Source organism: Vulpes vulpes, chromosome 15 (assembly GCF_048418805.1).
Source record: "Vulpes vulpes isolate BD-2025 chromosome 15, VulVul3, whole genome shotgun sequence".
NCBI lineage: Eukaryota > Metazoa > Chordata > Mammalia > Carnivora > Canidae > Vulpes > Vulpes vulpes.
In genome coordinates, this window is record NC_132794.1 from 93560954 (window position 1) to 93580390 (window position 19437).

The 19437-nt window shown below is 42.3% G+C and overlaps 1 protein-coding gene across 18 annotated transcripts in view; it reads right to left on the minus strand.

Annotated features, from left to right (window-relative positions):
• Positions 1–5074: 5074 nt before the first annotated feature.
• Positions 5075–19437, minus strand: part of STN1 (STN1 subunit of CST complex) — a 62599-nt gene continuing 48236 nt past the window's right edge. For 11 of the 18 annotated variants that reach the window (XM_072739916.1, XM_072739915.1, XM_072739906.1 and 8 more), the window contains 2 exons: positions 16523–16641; positions 15341–15777 (listed from right to left, as the gene is read on the minus strand). In XM_072739916.1, the coding sequence (XP_072596017.1) occupies positions 15700–15777; positions 16523–16641 (197 nt within the window). In that variant the 3' untranslated portion in view covers positions 15341–15699. Of the gene's footprint in view, positions 5529–13471; positions 15922–16522; positions 16642–19437 lie in introns of those variants that run through there. The other 7 variants (XR_011997567.1, XR_011997566.1, XR_011997565.1 and 4 more) reach the window with 4 other exon arrangements.

Here is a 19437-nt window from a genome sequence, read left to right on the forward strand (position 1 = left end):
ACCCCTGTTTGGTAATGTTGGTCAGGGATGAGGAAAACCGAGGTGCTAAGGACAGCTGTGGGTTCATGGCCTGTATAACTGAGGGGATGGTGGTGCTATTCAGTTTTCCAACTTCATTTAGTCTGTGGGGACTGATCTGGTCAATATCAAAAGTTCCCTTTAGCTATTATCATTATCACCACCATCATCATCATAGTAACAATAACAATGGTAATCTCAGCAATGTTTTTTATAGTAATCTTTTTAAAATTTTTATTTAAGAAAGAGAGCACGAGCGGGTGAAGGTGGGGGAGAAGCAGAGGGAAAGGGAGAAGCAGGCTTCCCACTGAGTAGGGAGCCTGACTTGAAGCTTGATTCCAGGACTCCAGGATCATGACCTGAGCCGAAGGCAGACATTTAACCCTCTGACCCACCTAGGTGCTTCTATAGTAATGTCTTTATTTTTAAGATTTTACTTATTTATTTGAGACACAGCATGAGAGAGAGAGAGAGAGGCAACACAAGCAGCGGTCAAGAGTAGAGGCAGAGGGAGAAGCAGACCCCTCCTGAGCAGGGAACCTGGTACAGAACTTGAACCCAGGACCCTAGGATCATGATCTAACCTGAAGGCAGACATGTAACTGACTGAGCCACCCAGGCACCCTATAGTATTTTTTTAAAGATTTTACTTATTTGAGGGGCGCCTGAGGACTCAGTCAGTTGAGCATCTGCCTTTGGCTTGAGTCCTGATCTCGGGGTTGTGGGATCAAGCCCCATGTCAGGCTCCCTGCTTGGCCGGGAGTCTGCTTCTTCCTTTCCCTCTCGCTCGCCCCTCCTCCCCTCACTTGTGCTCTCTTTCTCTTTCTCTCAAATAAATAAAATCTTTTTATTTTTAAAAAGAAAAAGAAAAAATAAAAAGATTTTACTTATTTGAGAAAGAGTATGCATGAGTGGAGGGAAGGGCAAAGGGAGAGAGAATCTCAAGCAGACTCTGCACTGAGCAGGGAGCCCACCATGGAGCTGGATCTCATGACCCTGAGATTATGACCTGATCTGAAATCAAGAGTTAGTTGCTAAACCAACTGATCCACCCAGGCTCCCCTCTCAGCAATAGTTTATTAAGCCTCTGCTGTGTGCTGTGCCAGGAATTGTGCTGAATGAGCACCATGTTCATGTATTTATTCTACAAATGGGAATTTAGTCAAAACCAGAATGTCCTTGTTGGTGAAGTTCACAGTCTAGGTGGAGGAAACAATGAATTAGGCAGGGGAAAAAAAATCAAGATTTGGGGGTCCCTTCAGATCTCTATTTTTTATTTTTTTAAAGATTTTATTTATTCATGACAGACACACACACACACAGAGAGAGAGAGAGAGAGAGAGAGAGAGAGGCAGAGACACAGGCAGAGGGAGAAGCAGGCTTCACACAGGGAGCCTGATGTGGGACCCTATCTTGGGTTTCCAGGATCACACCCCGGGCTGAAGGGAGCGCTAAACCACTGGGCCACTGGGGCTGCCCAGATCTCTGTTTTTTTAAATATTTGTTTGGCATTTATTTAATGAGAGCTGGGATAAATAAATTTTCTATTACATGTCCACTTCTTTCTCTATTTTCAGAGTAAAGCATTTATTAAATGGCTTGAAAGCAGTGTGTTCTGAATCATCTTTTATTTCATGGTTTTCCATACTTGGATAATGTCACTCACATACTTCCATGAGTAAAAGTAACTTACATGGATATAGCTTCAAACTCTTAAAAATATTTTAAGAGCATCTTTCTTCTTCTTCTTCTTTTTTTTTTTTTTTTTGACTTTCATGGAGGTCAGATGTTTCCTATATTTTGAAGTTCTCTCTCTCTCTTTTTTACTTTTGGGGGAGGGGAGAGGAGGAAGTTTTCTGAATAGTTAACTTCTTGGGAAGCATATTAAAAGTTTGAACTTACTTAAAACCAACCATTCCTTCCAAGGAAACAGCTCTAGGCCATGGATTACTGCACATTGACCTTGCAGCTGGGGGGTGACCACTGCTGACTTACAGGGCTGTCTGCTGGCCAGGGTCAGAGCTGGCCCAGCCCAGTCTACAAGTGCAAAGCATCCTGTACAGGCACACTGCAAGAATGCTCCACAGAGATGGGAGGTGCTAGTGAGGAGGGATTTGTAATTTCCACTTGGAGGGTGCTGTTCAATGTGGCAGGAACTGGACCTTTTTGTGCCAGGAGATCCTTGGAAAATCCCACCCTTTCAGGCCAAAACTTAGCTATTTGTCTACCCTGCTTAGCACATGGTAGATTGCCACTGTTCAGATTTTTAGAAACAAAATAGAAAACTCTTACCAATGGATAGCCAAGAAACCATGTAGATGATGTCTGATTATCAAGTCATGATACTATTAAAACATAAGAATGCCAGCTCTATAAACACAGAGATGCTGGTCTGTTTTCTTATCATGACACACCCCCAGTGCTGAGAACAATATCTGACACACAAGTTTTCATTAACTAAACTGAAGTGAATATTTTTTTACTTTTTTGAGCCATATGATCTTTGTTGTAACCACTGAACTCTGTATAATATGCCCATACTATAACCCTATAATTTCATTCCTAGTATAGATCGAAGGGAAATTAGTGCATATGTCCACATAAAAAATGTACTAAAGGATTTACACTGTATTAGTCCTAATTATTCAAAACTGAAAGCCACTCTGATGTCCACTGAAGCTGAGTGGATCAATAAATGGCATTACATTCATACAATAGGATACTATACATACAAGTGACAAAGAACAAACAATTGCTATGTACAACACACCAGATTATTGCAGACACAATGTTGAGCAAAAAAGAGACAGACTCAGAGGGCACCTACTGTATGATTTCATGTATATAAAGTTCAAAACAACCAAAATTAATTTATGGAAGTAGAGATCATATTAGTGGTTGCCTCTAAGAAGTATAAACTGGGAGAGGCTACAAAAAACTGTGGGTGCTGGAAATGGTCTTCCTCTTGGTCTGGGAGGAAGTTCAAAGCCATGTACTAGAGTCAATTACTTCAGTGTTATTTATATTATACCTTGCTAGGGACTGAATGTGTAACCCACCCCCCAAAAGTTCTTCTTTCGAAACCCTAATTCCCAGTGTGATGGTATTTGGAGATGGGGACTTTGGGAGGTAATTAGGTCAGGAGGGTGGAGCCCTTATGATGGGATTAGTGCCCTTATAAAAAGAGACATAAGACAGTTTGTTTCTTCTCTCTCTCTCCTGCCCTACCCGACCTCCCACCTATGTGAAGAAACCAGGAGGAGAGTCCTCACCAGACCCATCCATCCTAGCATTCTGATCTCATACCTACCAGACTCCAGAACTGTGAGAAATAAATGTCTGTTGTTTAAGCCACTTGGCCTATGAAATTCTTGTTATAGTGGCCAGAATCAACTAACACAGATCTCAATTTTTTAAAAAAATGAATAAAATAAAACTAAACAAGTCAGTCTGAATAAATCTCCACAAGATTCTGGTGAATAAAAACAATGCATGTTGCAGAAGGATATGTATAGTATACCATTTATGTCAATGTTAAAACTTTTTAAAATACTATATATAATACGCATATGTTTAGGGGCATATACACCTGTGGTTAAAATACTTAAAGTGGACAGGAAGAAAACATACCAACTTCAGGATAGTGGTGAGAGAAGGGAACCAAAAGATTCTGTAATTATAGTAATACATGTCCTTTTAAAAAAAGAATTAAATGTGATAAAATGCTCTTATTTGTCAAACTTGGGTTAGGAGAACTTGTTTTTCATATTACTGTCTGTACTGAGAAGTATGTTTGAAATATTTAGAATTTTAAAATTCTTTAAAGTGGAAATATAAAATCAATCAGTAGGGACAATGAATGTGCTTTGATAGGCATGGAAATCTGGTTATGGATTCAGTTCCAGGTTTATATCAGTTTCAGCCATCTATTTTTATACTTTGTTATTGTTACCCAGCATCAGGTGGTTCTTGATTCACACAGAGATAGTCCTTGCAAATAGTAACAGTCTTTAAGCCACTTGTCTGGCAGTCTTCTGACACATTAATGAAACTGTTCCAGAAGCTTGCAAGAAGAGTGACAAGAATTTTCTGTTTCAGTTATATTACTAATAATAACTAACAACTGCTCACATTCTTAAATAGACTCTATTTCTAGGAGGTCAGTGAAGGGTTCCTCTTCTAGATTTTGCTTTCATTGCTCAGTAAAAAGTATTATTCAGAAATGCTTTGCAACTTTATAAAATGTTCAATGGGGCCATTTGAAAAATCTGGTATCTTTGAGTCTTAATGGGTCACATATCTTACAAAATTTCAAGTATTACTTCTTTAAAAAGATTTTATTTTATTTTATTTGATAGAGTGGGAAAGAGGGAGAGAGAGAACGAGTGGGGTAAGGGGCCGAGGGAGAAAGACAAACACTCTGCTGAGCACAGAGCCCAACGCTACGACCCTGGGATCATAACCTGAGCCAAAGGCAGACTCTTAATAGACTGAGTCACTCAAACACCTCAGTATTACTTTTTAATATAGAGCTGTGACTTAAGTCTTGATGTCATTGCTAACACTTTATCTTTTTTTTTTTTTTTGCTAACAATATATCTTAAAGCACTCAATACTTTAAATTCTCAACATAAAATAAAATCCCAATCTTGCAATACAGCTTCAGCCTTCTCAGGTTTGTAAAAGTACCAGCTGAACCGTTACATCTAAATTTAATTCATTTAAATAAAGGAAGTATTTCCCTAGTAACAGGTTTTCTTTAGCCAAATAGAGAATAATTTATTTCCTCACTTGAAATGGTCACATCAGCATCTTGCTCTGGCCTGAAAAGTAAAAATTAAATTCTAGATCTCATTGCCCATGTTATTATTACAATAACCCAAAAAAGGTCTAACGAGTCTTCAGTATGAAGACTGCACATCAGCGAGACTGCACACACGCACCATGCATTTTAAGAGTCTGTGTTCTTGATAATGGCTAATGCTTACTGTGCGTATCATACTTTAACCAAACTGAGTTTGCTCCTAGGTGAATCATAAATAGAAACTACACCAGGTAGAGTTGTCACACAAAGTAAACTTTATTTGCAGCCAATAAGGAGAACACAAGGAATAACTTCCAAAGCCATGACTCCCTGGGCAAGAGTGAATAGGTTCCTTTTATTTAGGGTTAGGATGAATATTTAGAAAGGGGAACCTTGTCACCATATGTAAAGGTTCCCACGGGCATAAGCTTGCTCATGTGCCTTAAGGAAACATGACTATACACACATTGCATGTTCTGTAAGTGATGCTTGTGATCTGCCTTGAGTGGAGATTTTACTATTTCATTGAGGTAAAGGTAACTGTCGGTCTCTCGGACTCCATGGGTCACTCCATGGTCCATCTGTGCAGGGGTGAGTTGGGGGTTAAGTTCAAATTGGTGTGGGTGGGCTGGAGCTCTTCATCCCAGCAGTTGTTAGTGCTGTGAGGGGTAGTTTCTGTTTCTTCCTGGGATGCTATGCCTGTGAGCTGCAAAGAAGAGTGTAAGGAAAAATGTGGAACCAAAGTCAGTGGGTGGGTTTAGGCAGGTGAGCAGTAAGAGTCAGGTCTTGGGGTCCAGCTGTTGACAATGTGACACTGAACCCTGGCTTATGAAACAACTTGACAGAAGACACTACTTCCTTACTCCACCCCACCTGAATAATTATTTTCTCACCATCTGAATGTTACTACTATATTTTTGCCAGTATTTCATGGTGTGTGTGTGTGTGTGTGTGTGTGTGTGTGTATGTGTGTGTGTGTTTCAATCTTCCTCATAATAGCTGTTCTTTCTGACTGCATATGTGGCAGAGGAGTGTGGTGCAGAAGGAGGGTGGGTCTGGTTTTGGATTCCTGCTCTACCATTAATTCTTTGTGCAATCTTTTAACCTTTGCGAGCTTTGTGCAAGTCATTATTTACTCTTTCTAAGCTTCAGTTTCTTGCCCATAAAATGGAGACAATAAAACTTAATTCAGAGGGTCATTGTCAGGTGAACATGAAACAATTTGTGGAAAATGGTTAGCACAGTGTGGGCATGTGTTAAATCTTCAATAACTATTAGCCGCCACCACCACCATCATCATTACTACTTACTAAAATGAGCACATTTGTTCTCTGGTCCTGCTGGTTTGTAAAGACCATACATAACCTTCATCTTCAAACATGAAGCAACTTGGATTCATTGATTCATTCAGTAACGATTGAGTGCTTGCTCAATGAGCAAGTTAGACCAGAGCTCCACCCTTAAGGAACTTCCATTTTTAGTGTGATTTGTGCATTTGCAAATTTCTTTCTGGGTGGAATCATCAGGTGGTGGTTGTTGTTGCTCTTTCACAGAGGCCTGCTCTTTCAAAGTGTTCTTGCTTGTTACTCGATTATTGATAGATCTTATTAATAATGGCTTGAGGTCTTCTAAGCTTCTCCTTAATAGTATGTGCTCCTCTGTGGGCACTGCGTTATTTATGTGCCACACTAGAAGTGCATGTTCATCACCAGACTTCTTTGCATATGTTTTTACAAAAGCATTAAGCTGTTCATTTTCTGTGGAGTGAAACAGAAAGCCTCGTTTTCACGCTCTGCTGTGTTTAGTCTCAAAATGTCATTGTAGCTTGGCAGGGTCTATAAAACTAATTTGCAAAATTTACTACACAAAACATATTTAGGACTTGGGTAATTTTTATTGCCATAAAAGGTGACTTCTCAAAACAACTAAACATCATTGTTCTCTCTTGCCTTGGAGTGGGCTTTGAATAAGCATTTCCAGTGCATTGCTTCTGTCACCTATTGTCAGTGAGGCTAATGCTTCAAAGAATTGGCCTAGGGTGGGATATTTGATATTTTGTCCTGATCAAGCTCATCATATTCAAATTTTCTTCTTCTTCTTTTAAAGATTTTATTACTTATTTTTTTAATTCATGAGAGACACACACACAGAGAGGCAGAGACACAGGCAGAGGGAGAAGCAGGCTCCACGCAGGGAGCCCGATGTGGGACTCGATCCCGGGTCCCCAGGATCAGGCCCTGGGCCAAGGCGGCACTAAACCGCTGAGCCACCCGGGCTGCCCAAATTTTCTTCTTAAATATCCTGTTTTTCACTAGTGAAATTCATTTTTAGTTTTTAAGGGTAATTTTAAAAGCTTAGTTGAAGAAGATCTTACATGTATATACATTAGCTATTCAGGCACGTCCCATGGCTAACGTAGGATAGTGCCTCAATGAGAAGAATAACACAGAAACTTGTTACTGAAAGACTGATGAGAGCATGATAAGGAGTGCCGTTGCCCTGTGGTCACTGATGTGTTCCCATTTGGAATTATAACACATTTGGATGTGGATATTGTTGCCTGAGTTTTAAACATAGTTAAAACATAGTTTAGAGGGGCACCTGGGTGGTTCTGTGGTTGAACGTCTATCTTTGGCTTAGGGTGTGATCCTGGGGACCTGGGATGGAGTCCTGCATCAGACTCCACACAGGGAGCCTGCTTCTTCCTCTGCCTATGTCTCTGACTTTCCCTGTGTCTCTCATGAATGAATAAATAAAATCTTTAAAAGCCAAAAATATAGTTTAGAAATTTGAATTTTTAGGGAGTAACATGTAGCAGCATTCTGTTTAGATGTGTATAGATGACTTATAGACGTGTATCAGACACTGGCAGTACCCTGCCCATGTCATCTCAGCCCATTCCAGAGATCTGCAGCTTCAGTGGACTTTCCATACACAGTGGCAGCCTGTCCCCTCAAGCACCTGTGTTTCTCTGCTTGGAACTTTCTCTGGCTGTCCTCTTCAGAAGCTACAGTCCCTCTGAGCCACATACAACCAGGAGGAACTAGAATTGGTGAATAAATCCCCCAACTCGTTCCTTAGACAATCCTGAGGTGTGTCCACAGAGTCTCTCGAGGGGCACAGTTGGATTGATCATCAATTGCCCAAAGTGCTAACCTGTTCATTAACATACCTTCATTGGCTTTCTCCTTTTCCTGTCTCACCTCCCCACACCCTCATCATGCTTCTCCAGATTATGTTCCTCCAAAATTACTTGCATCCAAATCACTGACATGGGACTGCTTTGAGGGGAGCCCACAGTTAGACGCTGTGAACATTAAATGAGGTAGAAGGATTCCCACCTAACAGATAGGGCTGTGGTGGGCACAAAATGAAGTGGCTGTCCAGTGCACAGTAGTTCTCCCAGTTACCACACCTATGCTACCTCTTTCCTTTTGAAGAACTGTTCTCCTTCCCAAAAGAACTGCCTCCCTGGCCACAGTGATTGGTTGAGATTGGAGACTTGATCCAAGCCATGAATAACACCCCACATCATTACAATTGTAATTGTCCATGGAGAGAATGTAACCCACATTGGAATAACCAGAAAACTTCCCAGGATTTTTCTAACTGATGCTATGAGAAGAGAACTTCTTTCCTCTCAGAGCTATGAAGTTATGAACCCAGAACTGACCTCAGTCATCTCTCTTACCACACAGAGAAGCCTGCTCACAATGCAAGAGTATACAGTGAATTCTCAGAGAGGCAAGTGATGAGCACTAGAAGCATCTCGGTGGCATTGGAATCTCTAGGACAGTCGATCCTAAACCAGCTCCACTCTGTCCCTCCCCACAGTCTGGTTATGTGGACTTCTCTAACACATCACCGTGTTGGCATATGCTAGTTAGAGACTTTATCACTTACAACCAAAGACCCTTACCACAGATGTTTAACTCTGGGGCAGAAAGTTGGATTGGGAGTGAGAATGTAAAGCAGGAGGATCACTGTTTAGATACCATGTTTTTCAGTCCTACAATATCCATTTGATTTTTTTTTTAGTTTCCAGATTTCTCCTGAACTTCTCATCTTTTCACCCAGTACATGCATCATTCACTGTAGACTCTTTAACATATTTGTCAAAGTTATTTTCAAGTCCTTGTCTGCTAAATCTAACATCTGTTTGAGTCTGTTTCTATTGACTGGTTTATGTCTTAATTATGAGTCACACTTTTCCTTTTCTTCACATATCTAGTAGTTTTTGGATAGTGAACACGGTGAATACGTTCTAGACACTGGATGCTGTTATCTTCCTCTGATGAACATTGTCATGCAATAGGCAGAGAAATTATTGGTTGGATTACATCTCCTAAACTTGCTTTTAGGGGTACCTGGGTGGCTCAGCGGTTGAGCATCTGCCTTTGGCTCAGGACATGATCCCGAGGTTCTGGGATCAGGTCCTGCATTGGGCTCCCTGCAGGGAGCCTGCTTCTCCCTCTGCCTATGTCTCTGCCTCTCTCTGTGTCTTTCATGAATAAATAAAATCTTTAAAAAAATGTTTATGACTGGCTTTTAGGTTTTATTAGGATGGGTCTATTTTAATTTTAACCTTAGTGGCAGGGTGAATGCCTTAGTCAGAGATCCAGTCTTTACTCAGAATTCGGCCCTGGCACAGTTTCAGCTGAAAGCTTGAGCTGTTTACCAAACTGCTATGGCTTGGTAAGACTTTCAACTCCAAATTCTGTTTTCCCTGTGATAGGCAATTGTGGAAATCTCTGCTCAACCTCTCTCAGCCATTGGCTGTTGTTTTCCTCTTAGAATCCTTAGAGTTTCACCTGGACATGTACATCAAGGGTCAGCCAAGGATTTGAGAATAGTTTTAGCACCATTTTTGGGGGGCTTCCCACTCTGTGACTGAGTCTTTTCCAGAATTTTCTCTTTAATCTTCAGTCACTTTTGTTGCAATTCCTCAGAATCATTAGTCCCTCAATGACCCATACCCTGTGTAATGTACAGGGGTTGAGAACCCTGTTAGGGGTTCTCAAAATGTGGTCCCCAGACCAATGGCATTAGCTTCCTGTGGGAACTGGTTAGAAATGCAAAATTTTGGGCTCCACCCCAGGCCTAGTGAATCAGAAACTCTAGGGCTGGAGCCCAGCAATCTATATTCTAACAAGCTCTCCAGAGAGCTTGTTTGAGAATGAGTGCCTTAGGGCAAAGCTATACAGGACTTTCCCTTCCTTTACTATCTGGATGCTCTCCAATGCTGTTAAATAGGTTGGTGGGGTTTTTGTGTGTGGGTGTGGGTGGGGGTGTCCAGAATTTGTAATCATTATTTGTAGAAGGGATTAGCCATAAACAAGCTACTCCGTCAGATGGGAATTTGGACGTTCACTTTTCAGGATACATTCTACACTACATACTGTTTGATTTTTTCTAAGAATCTATGTTCTTTGTCATTTAAAATACTTTGTGTGTGTGTGTGTGTGTGTGTTCCAATAAAAGTTTATTTACAAAAAACAGACAATGGGTCAGCTCTGGCCCTAGGACCGTAATCTGCCAATCTCTGGTCTGTTTCAAAGCTCATGAGAAGCCTTGCTGGGACCACTCCATGGCGGGTGGCCCAGTGGTTCTTTTTTTTTTTTCTTTTTTTTTTAAGATTTTATTTATTTATTCATGGTAGACATAGAGAGAGGCAGAGACACAGGCAGCAAATTTAAAATACTTTTAATTGCGATTTGAATAGAATGTTTGTAAAATCCTGGAAGCACTTTATCGTTTTATGGAACACAGCTTGAAAATCTCTAGTTTAAACCATATGATTGACAGTATGGGTGGGGATTAGCTTCAACCATGCATAGGAGTATCTCTATGGCAACTGTCACCATAGCATCAGGCCTAGGACAGAAGTAGTAAACGAGCTTGTACAGGGTCAGGAGGAATGCAGTGTGGTATCTTTCTGAGTCCCATTCCAGGAAATCCCAGAGACATGCCTCATACCTTGACAGAAGAAGACTGCAGATAGTAGCCAGATGAAAATGACCTCTTTGCTAAGAGCTGGCTGCTCATTGCCAGCATTCCAACCTGTTTTCAGAAGGAGGCTCTTCACTCCTGTGCCCCATATTCCTATCAGCTTTGGTTGATCAGGCCTCACGTGTTAACATTCACCTGCTGTCTTTGCTCCTCCATAAGTACAGGGACTCCCCCTCAAAAGGAGTTGACCTTAAGTTTCTCAGTATGCCCACCCTGCCAGACCTATGGAATGAAGAGGAAGTTCATCTAAAAAATCACCTCGTCTTCTCCTTTCCTCTGCCTGCACCCCCACACAGACCTGCTGGGGTTTTGTCCACTAGCAAGCAGGCACTGGGCAGTGCTTCCTCAACTTTAATGTGTACACGGGTTCCCTGCGGATCTTGTTACAACGTAAATCTTGATTTAGTGGGTGTTACGGGCTGAACAGTGTTCCCTTAAAATTCATATGTTGAAGTCCTAACCCCCACTACGTTAGAATGTGACTGCATTTGGAGAAAGGGTCTTTAAAGAGGTAATTAAGATTAAATTAGGTCATTGAGGCAGGCTCTAATCTACCTAAGATGAATGATCTCCTTAGAAGAAGAGGGGAAAGGGGGCGCCGGGGTGGCTCCATCAGTTAAGTGTCTGCCTTCGGCTCAGGTCATGATCTCAGGGTCCTGGAATCGAGCCCTGTGATGGGCTCCTTGTTCAGTGGGGAGTCTGCTTCTCCCTCTCCCTCTGTCCTTCACCGAAGCTCATGCTCTCTCTCTCTCTCAAGGAAAAAAAGAAGAAGGGAAGACAGACATAGAGGGAAGACCATGTGAAGACAGGGAGAAGATGGCCATCTACAAGCCAAGTAGAGAGGCTCCAGAGGAAACCAACCCTGCATACACCTTGACCTTAGACTTTAAGCCTCCAGAACTGTAAGAAAATATATTTCTGTTGTTTAAGCCACCAGTCTGTGGAACTTTGTCATAGCATCCTTAGCTGACTAATACAGTAGGTCTGGGGAGGGAAATAATTTGCATTTCTAATAAGCTCCTGGATGATGCTGATACTGCTGGTCTAAGGACCACACTTTGAGTAGCAAAGACCTGGAGAATGTGATCCCTTTTTGTTTGATGGCAATGTCAACAGCTTCCCAAATCACTGAGTCTGTGGGGCAGAAGAGCGCTTCTTTCTTAAGCTCTGCCTTCCTTAAGATGGCTAAGGCAATTGTCTCAGCCTTTTTTATTTGCATTACTTTTGAGATATTATAAATATGAGGAACCTTTCAGGGGATGAGGTTAGATTATATAAGCAAATTAGATGGACTGGATAATAACAGTAGATAACTGGGGAACTCACACCCCGTCTAATGTGGGCAGCTGCCACTCTCTCTCTGACCCAGAATATGAGCCTTTGTCATATTTTCCAAAGTTTCAAGAGAAGCTAGAAATTTAGATTTTTACATTAAATCTCTAAATTTTCTAACTTCTTTTTTTTTTTTTTTTTAAAGATTTTACTTATTTATTCATGAGAGACACAGAGAAAGAGGTAGAGACACAGGCAGAGGGAGAAGCAGGCTCCATGAAGGGAGCCCGATGTGGAACTCAATCCGGGGTCCGGGGTCTCCAGGATCACTCCCTGGGCCAAAGGCAGACGCTCAACCGCTGAGCCACCCAGGCGTCCCTAAATTTTCTAACTTTTAAATGTTGGCAACTCCATCCATTTATTTTTGAGATGTGAGAGCTCCCTGAGGTCCTGGACATGTTCTTGATTTGTATCTTGTTTTGGGAACATACGTAGGTAAAAATTCATCAAGCTGTGTGATTAAGATTTGTGTAATTTACTCCTAGTAATTTATGCCACAATAAAAAATCTGCATGGGAATGATGCATATCAACCTCAAGGTCACCTGTGGGGTGGAGGCAAGGCAGGAATGGGGTTAGTTCTACCTACATCCCCATCATGTTTCTTTAAAGAGATAGAACTGAAGCACATATGGGAAATCATCATAGCTGTCTCAGCAGTGTCCAGGTTTTCTGCCTCATTTTGTTCTGTATGTTTGAAATATTTCATAATTAAATATTTTTAATATTAAAAATAATGCCTGAGAATACCAATACTATACGGGCCAAACCAAACCCTCTGGAAGTTTCTGAACTATTCTTTTGGTCTTGCTCTGAGGCTGTATTGCTGTTTAGATAAGAATGTTCATGGGCCTGACCCAGCTGTCCTACATGTGTCAGTAAATACCTGTCCTCCCCATGCCATGTGTGTGACATGATATGATCCTACTCACTGAGCCCAGCATCCTATAGGACTTTCTTACTAGAAGCAGTGTTCTCACTGTAGCTTCAGATGTAGTGAAAATACAGTTTATACATCAACCCAAATGTGAAGACACTGTGTTGGGTTCACAGTTCAGGGCTACCTGAGAATAGGCTTCTCCGATCTTAAAAGCAATACAGCCTAATGGTTAATCTCACTGGGTCCAAACCTGGCGCTTCTGCTTACTTGTTGCGTACTCTCCTCAGGCAAATTAATCTTGGCTTCAATTTCCTCACATGTAACACGGGAATGATAATAGTATCTACCTACCTGGGTTTACGTGAAGATTTAAGTTTGCTGAGTGATGGGTGCATGACTTTCAAAAATCATCAGCTATTATTAAGTACTTTTTTTAAAAAAAGGTTTTATTTATTTATTCATGAGAGGTACACAGAGAGAGGCAAAGACACAGGCAGAGGGAGAAGCAGGCTCCATGCAGGGAGCCCGACGTGGGACTCGATCCAGGGTCTCCAGGATCAGGCCCTGGGCCGAAGGCAGGTGCTAAACCACTGCGCCACCCGGGCTGCCCTATTATTAAGTACTTAACATTAGTGAAGTTTTAGTTCAAATATCTTTTCTACATTATGGATTAAATTTGAGGTCACAGCATTAAGAAATTGATAGGTGACCACCAGGCCTTGAAGAGAAAGTATTTTCAACTCTGATTCAGGAGCAAATGTGATCAGTCATAGATACCGTTGCAGAAGCAGAGGTGGGTAACACTCACTTTCAGCCTTCAAGAGACTGACCTGTTTGCATCCTTTGTGAAAGACCCCAAACTGCTAAATTAAAACTCTGGGGAAAAGAGAGTCATGGAGGCTCCAGGCTGGTTCACTTACTGGCTGCTGAAACCTCAGGACTAGGGCACCTGCCCCTCCCTCTGGATGGTGGCGTTGCTACAGTAGCCTGGCTTGTTGACATGCAGTGTTGTTGTTTGGGGCTTGTTGCTCAAGGTAATTATATTCCTCCCAGGAACAGCACCCTGCTGGCAGCTTTGTGACCCAGAAAGAGCTTTAGCAGTGACTAATAAAGCTGTGAAGGATGCATGCACCCAGATCCAAGAAAATCCATTCCCTAAAGGAATATGATTTCAACGACTTCTTAGTTGGTGCTTCTTTGCCTTTTAAGCCACAAGCATTAAGTTTGTCTGACATTCCCATTATCCCATTCTGCATTCTCCAGTAAGGCTGTAAACCCCTGAGTAAATCACTGAGACAATCACCTGAATGTAAGAGAGAAGAGCTAATTACCTCTGAGAGTGCATTTCCTATGTGGGTCTTTCCTTGAATCTCAGGAGATACATTCTTGGAGCATTCCTGCTGTCTCCGGTTCAGAAGGCCCACAGATGTGCTGGACTGTCTGTCTTTCCCTTCCATTGGCCTAAAAACTCCTGTGGCATGTCCTATTGTCTGCCCAACAGAACTTGGGAGTTGCCCTGGTCATTCCCACTCTCCTTCACCCCTAAATGGGTAACCCAAACCTCCTACTTCATTAATGTCTTTGACATCTGTCCAAGTGCCATGGCCCCAGTTCAGGCCCCAGTGCCCTTCCCTGGTTCCTGTCGCACACACAGGCTCCCTGGCCTACCTGCCCTTGAGCTCACCCTTATGCAATGCTCCTCTACTCTGCTGCCAAGCGGGTCTTTCCAAAATGTAAATCTGATGCCAACTCTCAGCTTAAAATCTTTTAATGCTGTCCCTCCCCCCACCCACACACTGTATTCAGACTAAATATTCCCAGTATTGCCAGAATTCTGAGTTGTCAAGAAAGGCCAGAAATCTGGATTTTTATGTGAATTCCCCCTGCCATTTTGCTTATTTTTAGAGCTATTACATTTTCACATTAAAAAAATTAGAAAACATTATTGCAATAAGTCTTCCACCCACTCCTGGCCCCAATTCCCTAACTGACGAGGCCACCTCTGTTACCAGTTACTTCTGTAGCCTTTCAGACATACACAGAAACACATGCATACACATTCGCACACACACACTTTTTTTTTAATATAGATGATAGCCAATTTTCTTATGATATAAAATTTTAAACTTCTGAGGGTCAAATAGGACGCATTTGCATCCACGGTCATAAATTATGTAGGCATGTGCTATGACCCACTTGATCGAAAGTTGCCTGAAGACAGGGGTGAAGCTTTGTCTTGGCATCCCCCTCTATACCTGGCATGATATGATGCTTTGCACATAGCTAGCACTCAATAAGTGCATCCATTTATACATTTATTAAACACCACTTTGTGCCTATTGCTGGGTCTGTCACAGACCTCCAGGTGAACTGTGACAAGGGCACCCTCTGAGGAAACATGAGAGCTGTTAGTTAAGTCTAGGTAAGTCTCCAGCCCTGGGGAAACATAACCAGAACTCCACCGGCTATAGGTTCACCAGCCCCACCCCACCCCACTTTCCCTGGTTACCTGATTCTACAACAAATGGACAGAAAAAGCAGATCACATCCTGTTCACAGGCTTGGCCCGACGGGGTTTCGGCTTGTGCTGACACCAGCATTCCCAAGCCAGCTGTCATTCCCAGAAGTGGTGATTCCATTTTTTGCCCTCCACCAGGTCAAGGCAAGCTGGAACGGGCCAGAAACCACAGGCACAGGCAGTTTGCTGACTCCTCCTGGGGCGCTGGGCTGGGCTCCTGGAATGAGTAAGGCCTTTTCAAGCTTCTTCACGTTGGGAGAAGACTCACTGCTCAGGTGGTTTGCAGCCCTTCTCCTAAGTTAGATCCTATTTGCTCACTAGCCTGTGGGCCCGGTCATCCCTGGCTGGTTAGCATGCAGGACTGTGGCAGGACAAGGAAATAGGTTCAGTTCATGATATGGTGAACCCTGCTGAGGAAATGTAACAAACTCTTATCACAGTTCTCCTGCTCCCCAACCCCCTATCCTTGGAGAAGGATGTTTCTGCCATGACACAGGACAGGTGGGTGTCACAGGCAGCATGCTTCTGTGGAGGGGTCATAGGCAATCCCCCTGGAACTGTGCTGTGACCTCCTCTCTTTCTCTCCCATTCAAGAGGCCATTCTGGAACGTAAGTTGGTGGGAGCATGAATTTGTTCTAAGACTCACTTTGAAAATATTCTAATTGGGATCCCTGGGTGGCACAGCGGTTTGGCGCCCGCCTTTGGCCCAGGGCGCGATCCTGGAGACCCGGGATCGAATCCCACATCGGGTTCCCCGTGCATGGAGCCTGCTTCTCCCTCTGCCTGTGTCTCTGCCTCTTTCCCTCTCTCTCTGTGTGACTATCATAAATAAAGAAAAATTAAAAAAAAAAAAAGTTAAAAAAAAAAAAAGAAAATATTCTAATTGTAGTGCTATATGAATCTTACTCCCAAAGCTCATATAAGTGAGACTGGTCATATTCCTTTCTTTATTTCAAGTTACCTTGAACTTGAAGACCTCATCCTCTATGCAGGCGGGAAAATAATATTGGTAGGTAGCAGGTGGAGCAGCCTCTCTCTCTTTCCCTGGGGATGTGTGAAAATCCAGGAGGTTACACAGACCTGGAAAACAGAGACTAATCCACTTTTCTCCTGAGACCAAGTCTTCTGCTGACATACCCCCAGGCTGTCCCTGCAGAGAAGGCTTGCGCAGCTTCCATTCCAAGCTTGGGAATCTTGGCTAACGCAGGGAATCTGAGGCCAAAGCTCTAAGCCTCAGAGAGACACCACAAAGCTGCTGCATAGAAGTCCTGCCCTCCTGCCCACCTGCCTCAGGCACCGTAGGGAGTACATTCCGGTCTGCAATGCCTGGAGTCCACTAATCTCCAATCCCTCCTAGGCTCCAGGCTTTCAGAAAACATAAGCCAGGTTGTCTGCACAAACAACTTCTGCATTTGGCCCCCAAACCAACCTCCCCAAGGCAAGGCTGGCTTCCTGCTCAGAAAGAAGAAATTAAACACAGGAAAAACAAACCCCCGTGCAAAGAGCTCAAAATATTACCCTACCACCTAATTTGTATTAGAATAAACTAATCATTCACAGATTTCTGTACATGACAAAATTCAGTACTCATCATGAGTCCATTGTGGCACACGTCACAGCTTATGCGCTGCCGCCATTGCTTTGTTCTAAAGTAGAGCAGGGGAAAAATGGATCTTCTGTCCTCACCCTTGCTTTATTTCCCCCATTCACTGATTGTCCTTGGAACAAAAAAATAAAAACGCTTCTCCCTGAGGAAGTGATTTCTAGGCAGAAGATTATCAAAGGGGCTGCTGCCCAGTGCCCCAATTAATTGTACCAGATCCAGTCAATGATGAAAATACAAGCATCACCTTATTACGATAATTCTGCAACACTGATTAAAGTGGAAGTGGCATTAAAACCATTTCTATTCCTAAAACTATCTTCTCCACTTAATTAGCACTTTCTTAACAATCCATTTTCAAATTAATCTGGCTAAGGACAATGTCAGTGAACCAGAGCTGAATAGCCTCTGGTCTAGGAGAGGTCTGCATCGATAATATGGTGACTGCCTTCATGTATTAGTGTATGTTATATTTGGGCAGGTAAGGGACCCAAGCACTTGAAGTAGCAAAATGGAGACCTTGAGGTTTGAGTTCTTCAGGATGTTTATTCAAGCTGTGCATCAACTAGGATCTCAGTAGCAGGTCTGTGGACTGGTTCTGTAGCTGACACCACTGCAGAATATAGGATCAGGGCCATTCTCAGCCTCTTCTGGAATCAATGTTTACTATCCAGGGCAAAAGTGCATCTGTCTTGAGGTTGCCCATAATGACAAATGCTCAAGACTACTCATACATAAAAAAATACAAAAGCAAACGAAACCCAGAAATCATTTTTACCTATCAGATGGTTGGTGATTAAAACCACAGATAGTACATATTATAGATGAGCTTGCAGGCAAACAGTAGATTCATAAATCATTGATAGGAGTATAAATGGCCCAGTCTTTTTGGTGAGTAATGTGTCAATGTCTATTTGAATTCTTAAACGCTCATGCCCTATTTCCTGGCAGTTGCATGGAAATGTACCATACAAATATACTTGCAAGTGTATGGCAAGAAAGGAAAACTGTACAAGGATGTTTCCTGAAGAATTGGTGGCAATAGAAACAAACTGGAAACCAGTTAAATATTTCTCAACAGGAATATGGTTAAATACATTAAAGGACAGCCACGTGAGGGAATTTTGTGATCATTTAAAAGGATGTGGTCAGGAGCGCCTGAGTGGCTTAGTTGATTAAACACCAACTCTTGGTTTCAGCTTAGGGTCATGAGATAGAGCCCTGCTTTGGGTTCTGTGCTCAGCAGGGAGGCTGCTTGAGGTTCTCCCTCTCCGTCTGCCCCTCCCCCTGCTCACATACTTCCTCTCTCTCTCTCAAAAATAAATAAAAACTTAAAAAAAAAAAAAAGGATGTGGTCAAATAGTTGTTTTGATGACTGTAACTCTGTAATATACGGTTGGCCCTTGAACAACAGGGGTCTGAACTATACAGTTCCACTTATACATAGAATTTTTTTGATAGATACAGTACTCTAAATTTATGTTCTCATCCTTATGATTTTTAATAACATTTTCCTTTCTCTAGCTTACTTTATTATAAGAATACCATATATATGTAACATACAACATATGTGTTAATTGACTGTTTATGTTATTGGCAAGGCTTCCAATCAATAGTAGGCTGTCAGCAGTTATGTTTTTGGGGAACCCAAACTTATGTCTGGATCTTTTTTTTTTTTTAAGATTTTATTTTATTTATTTATTCATGAGAGAGACAGAAAGAGGTAGAGACACAGGCAGAGGGAGAAGCAGGCTCCCCATGGGGAGCCTGATATGGGATTCGATATCAGGACCCCAGGATCATGCCCTGAGCCAAAGGCAGACGTTCAACAGAGCCACCCAGGCATCACTATACCTGGATCTTGATGGCACAGGGCATCAGACCCCTAATCTCCGTGTTAAGGGCCAATTGCAGTTTAAAATCAGGAAATGTGATGCCTGTGACTTTGTTCTTTTTCAAGATTGCTTTGGCTATCTGGGGTCTTTTGTGGTACTATACAAATGATTGTTTTTTTCTATTTCTGTGAAAAATGCCATTGGAATTTTTATAGAGATTGTTTTGAATCTATAGATTGCTTTGGGTGGTATAGACATTTTTTTTAAAGATTTTATTGATTTATTCATAGAGATCAGAGAGAGAGAGAGAGAGAGAGAGAGAGAGAGACAGGCAGGCAGAGGGAGAAGCAGGCTCCCTGTGGGAAGCCAGACATGGGACTCGATCCTGGGTCTCTAGGATCATACCCTGGGCTAAAGGCGGCGCTAAACCGCTGAGCT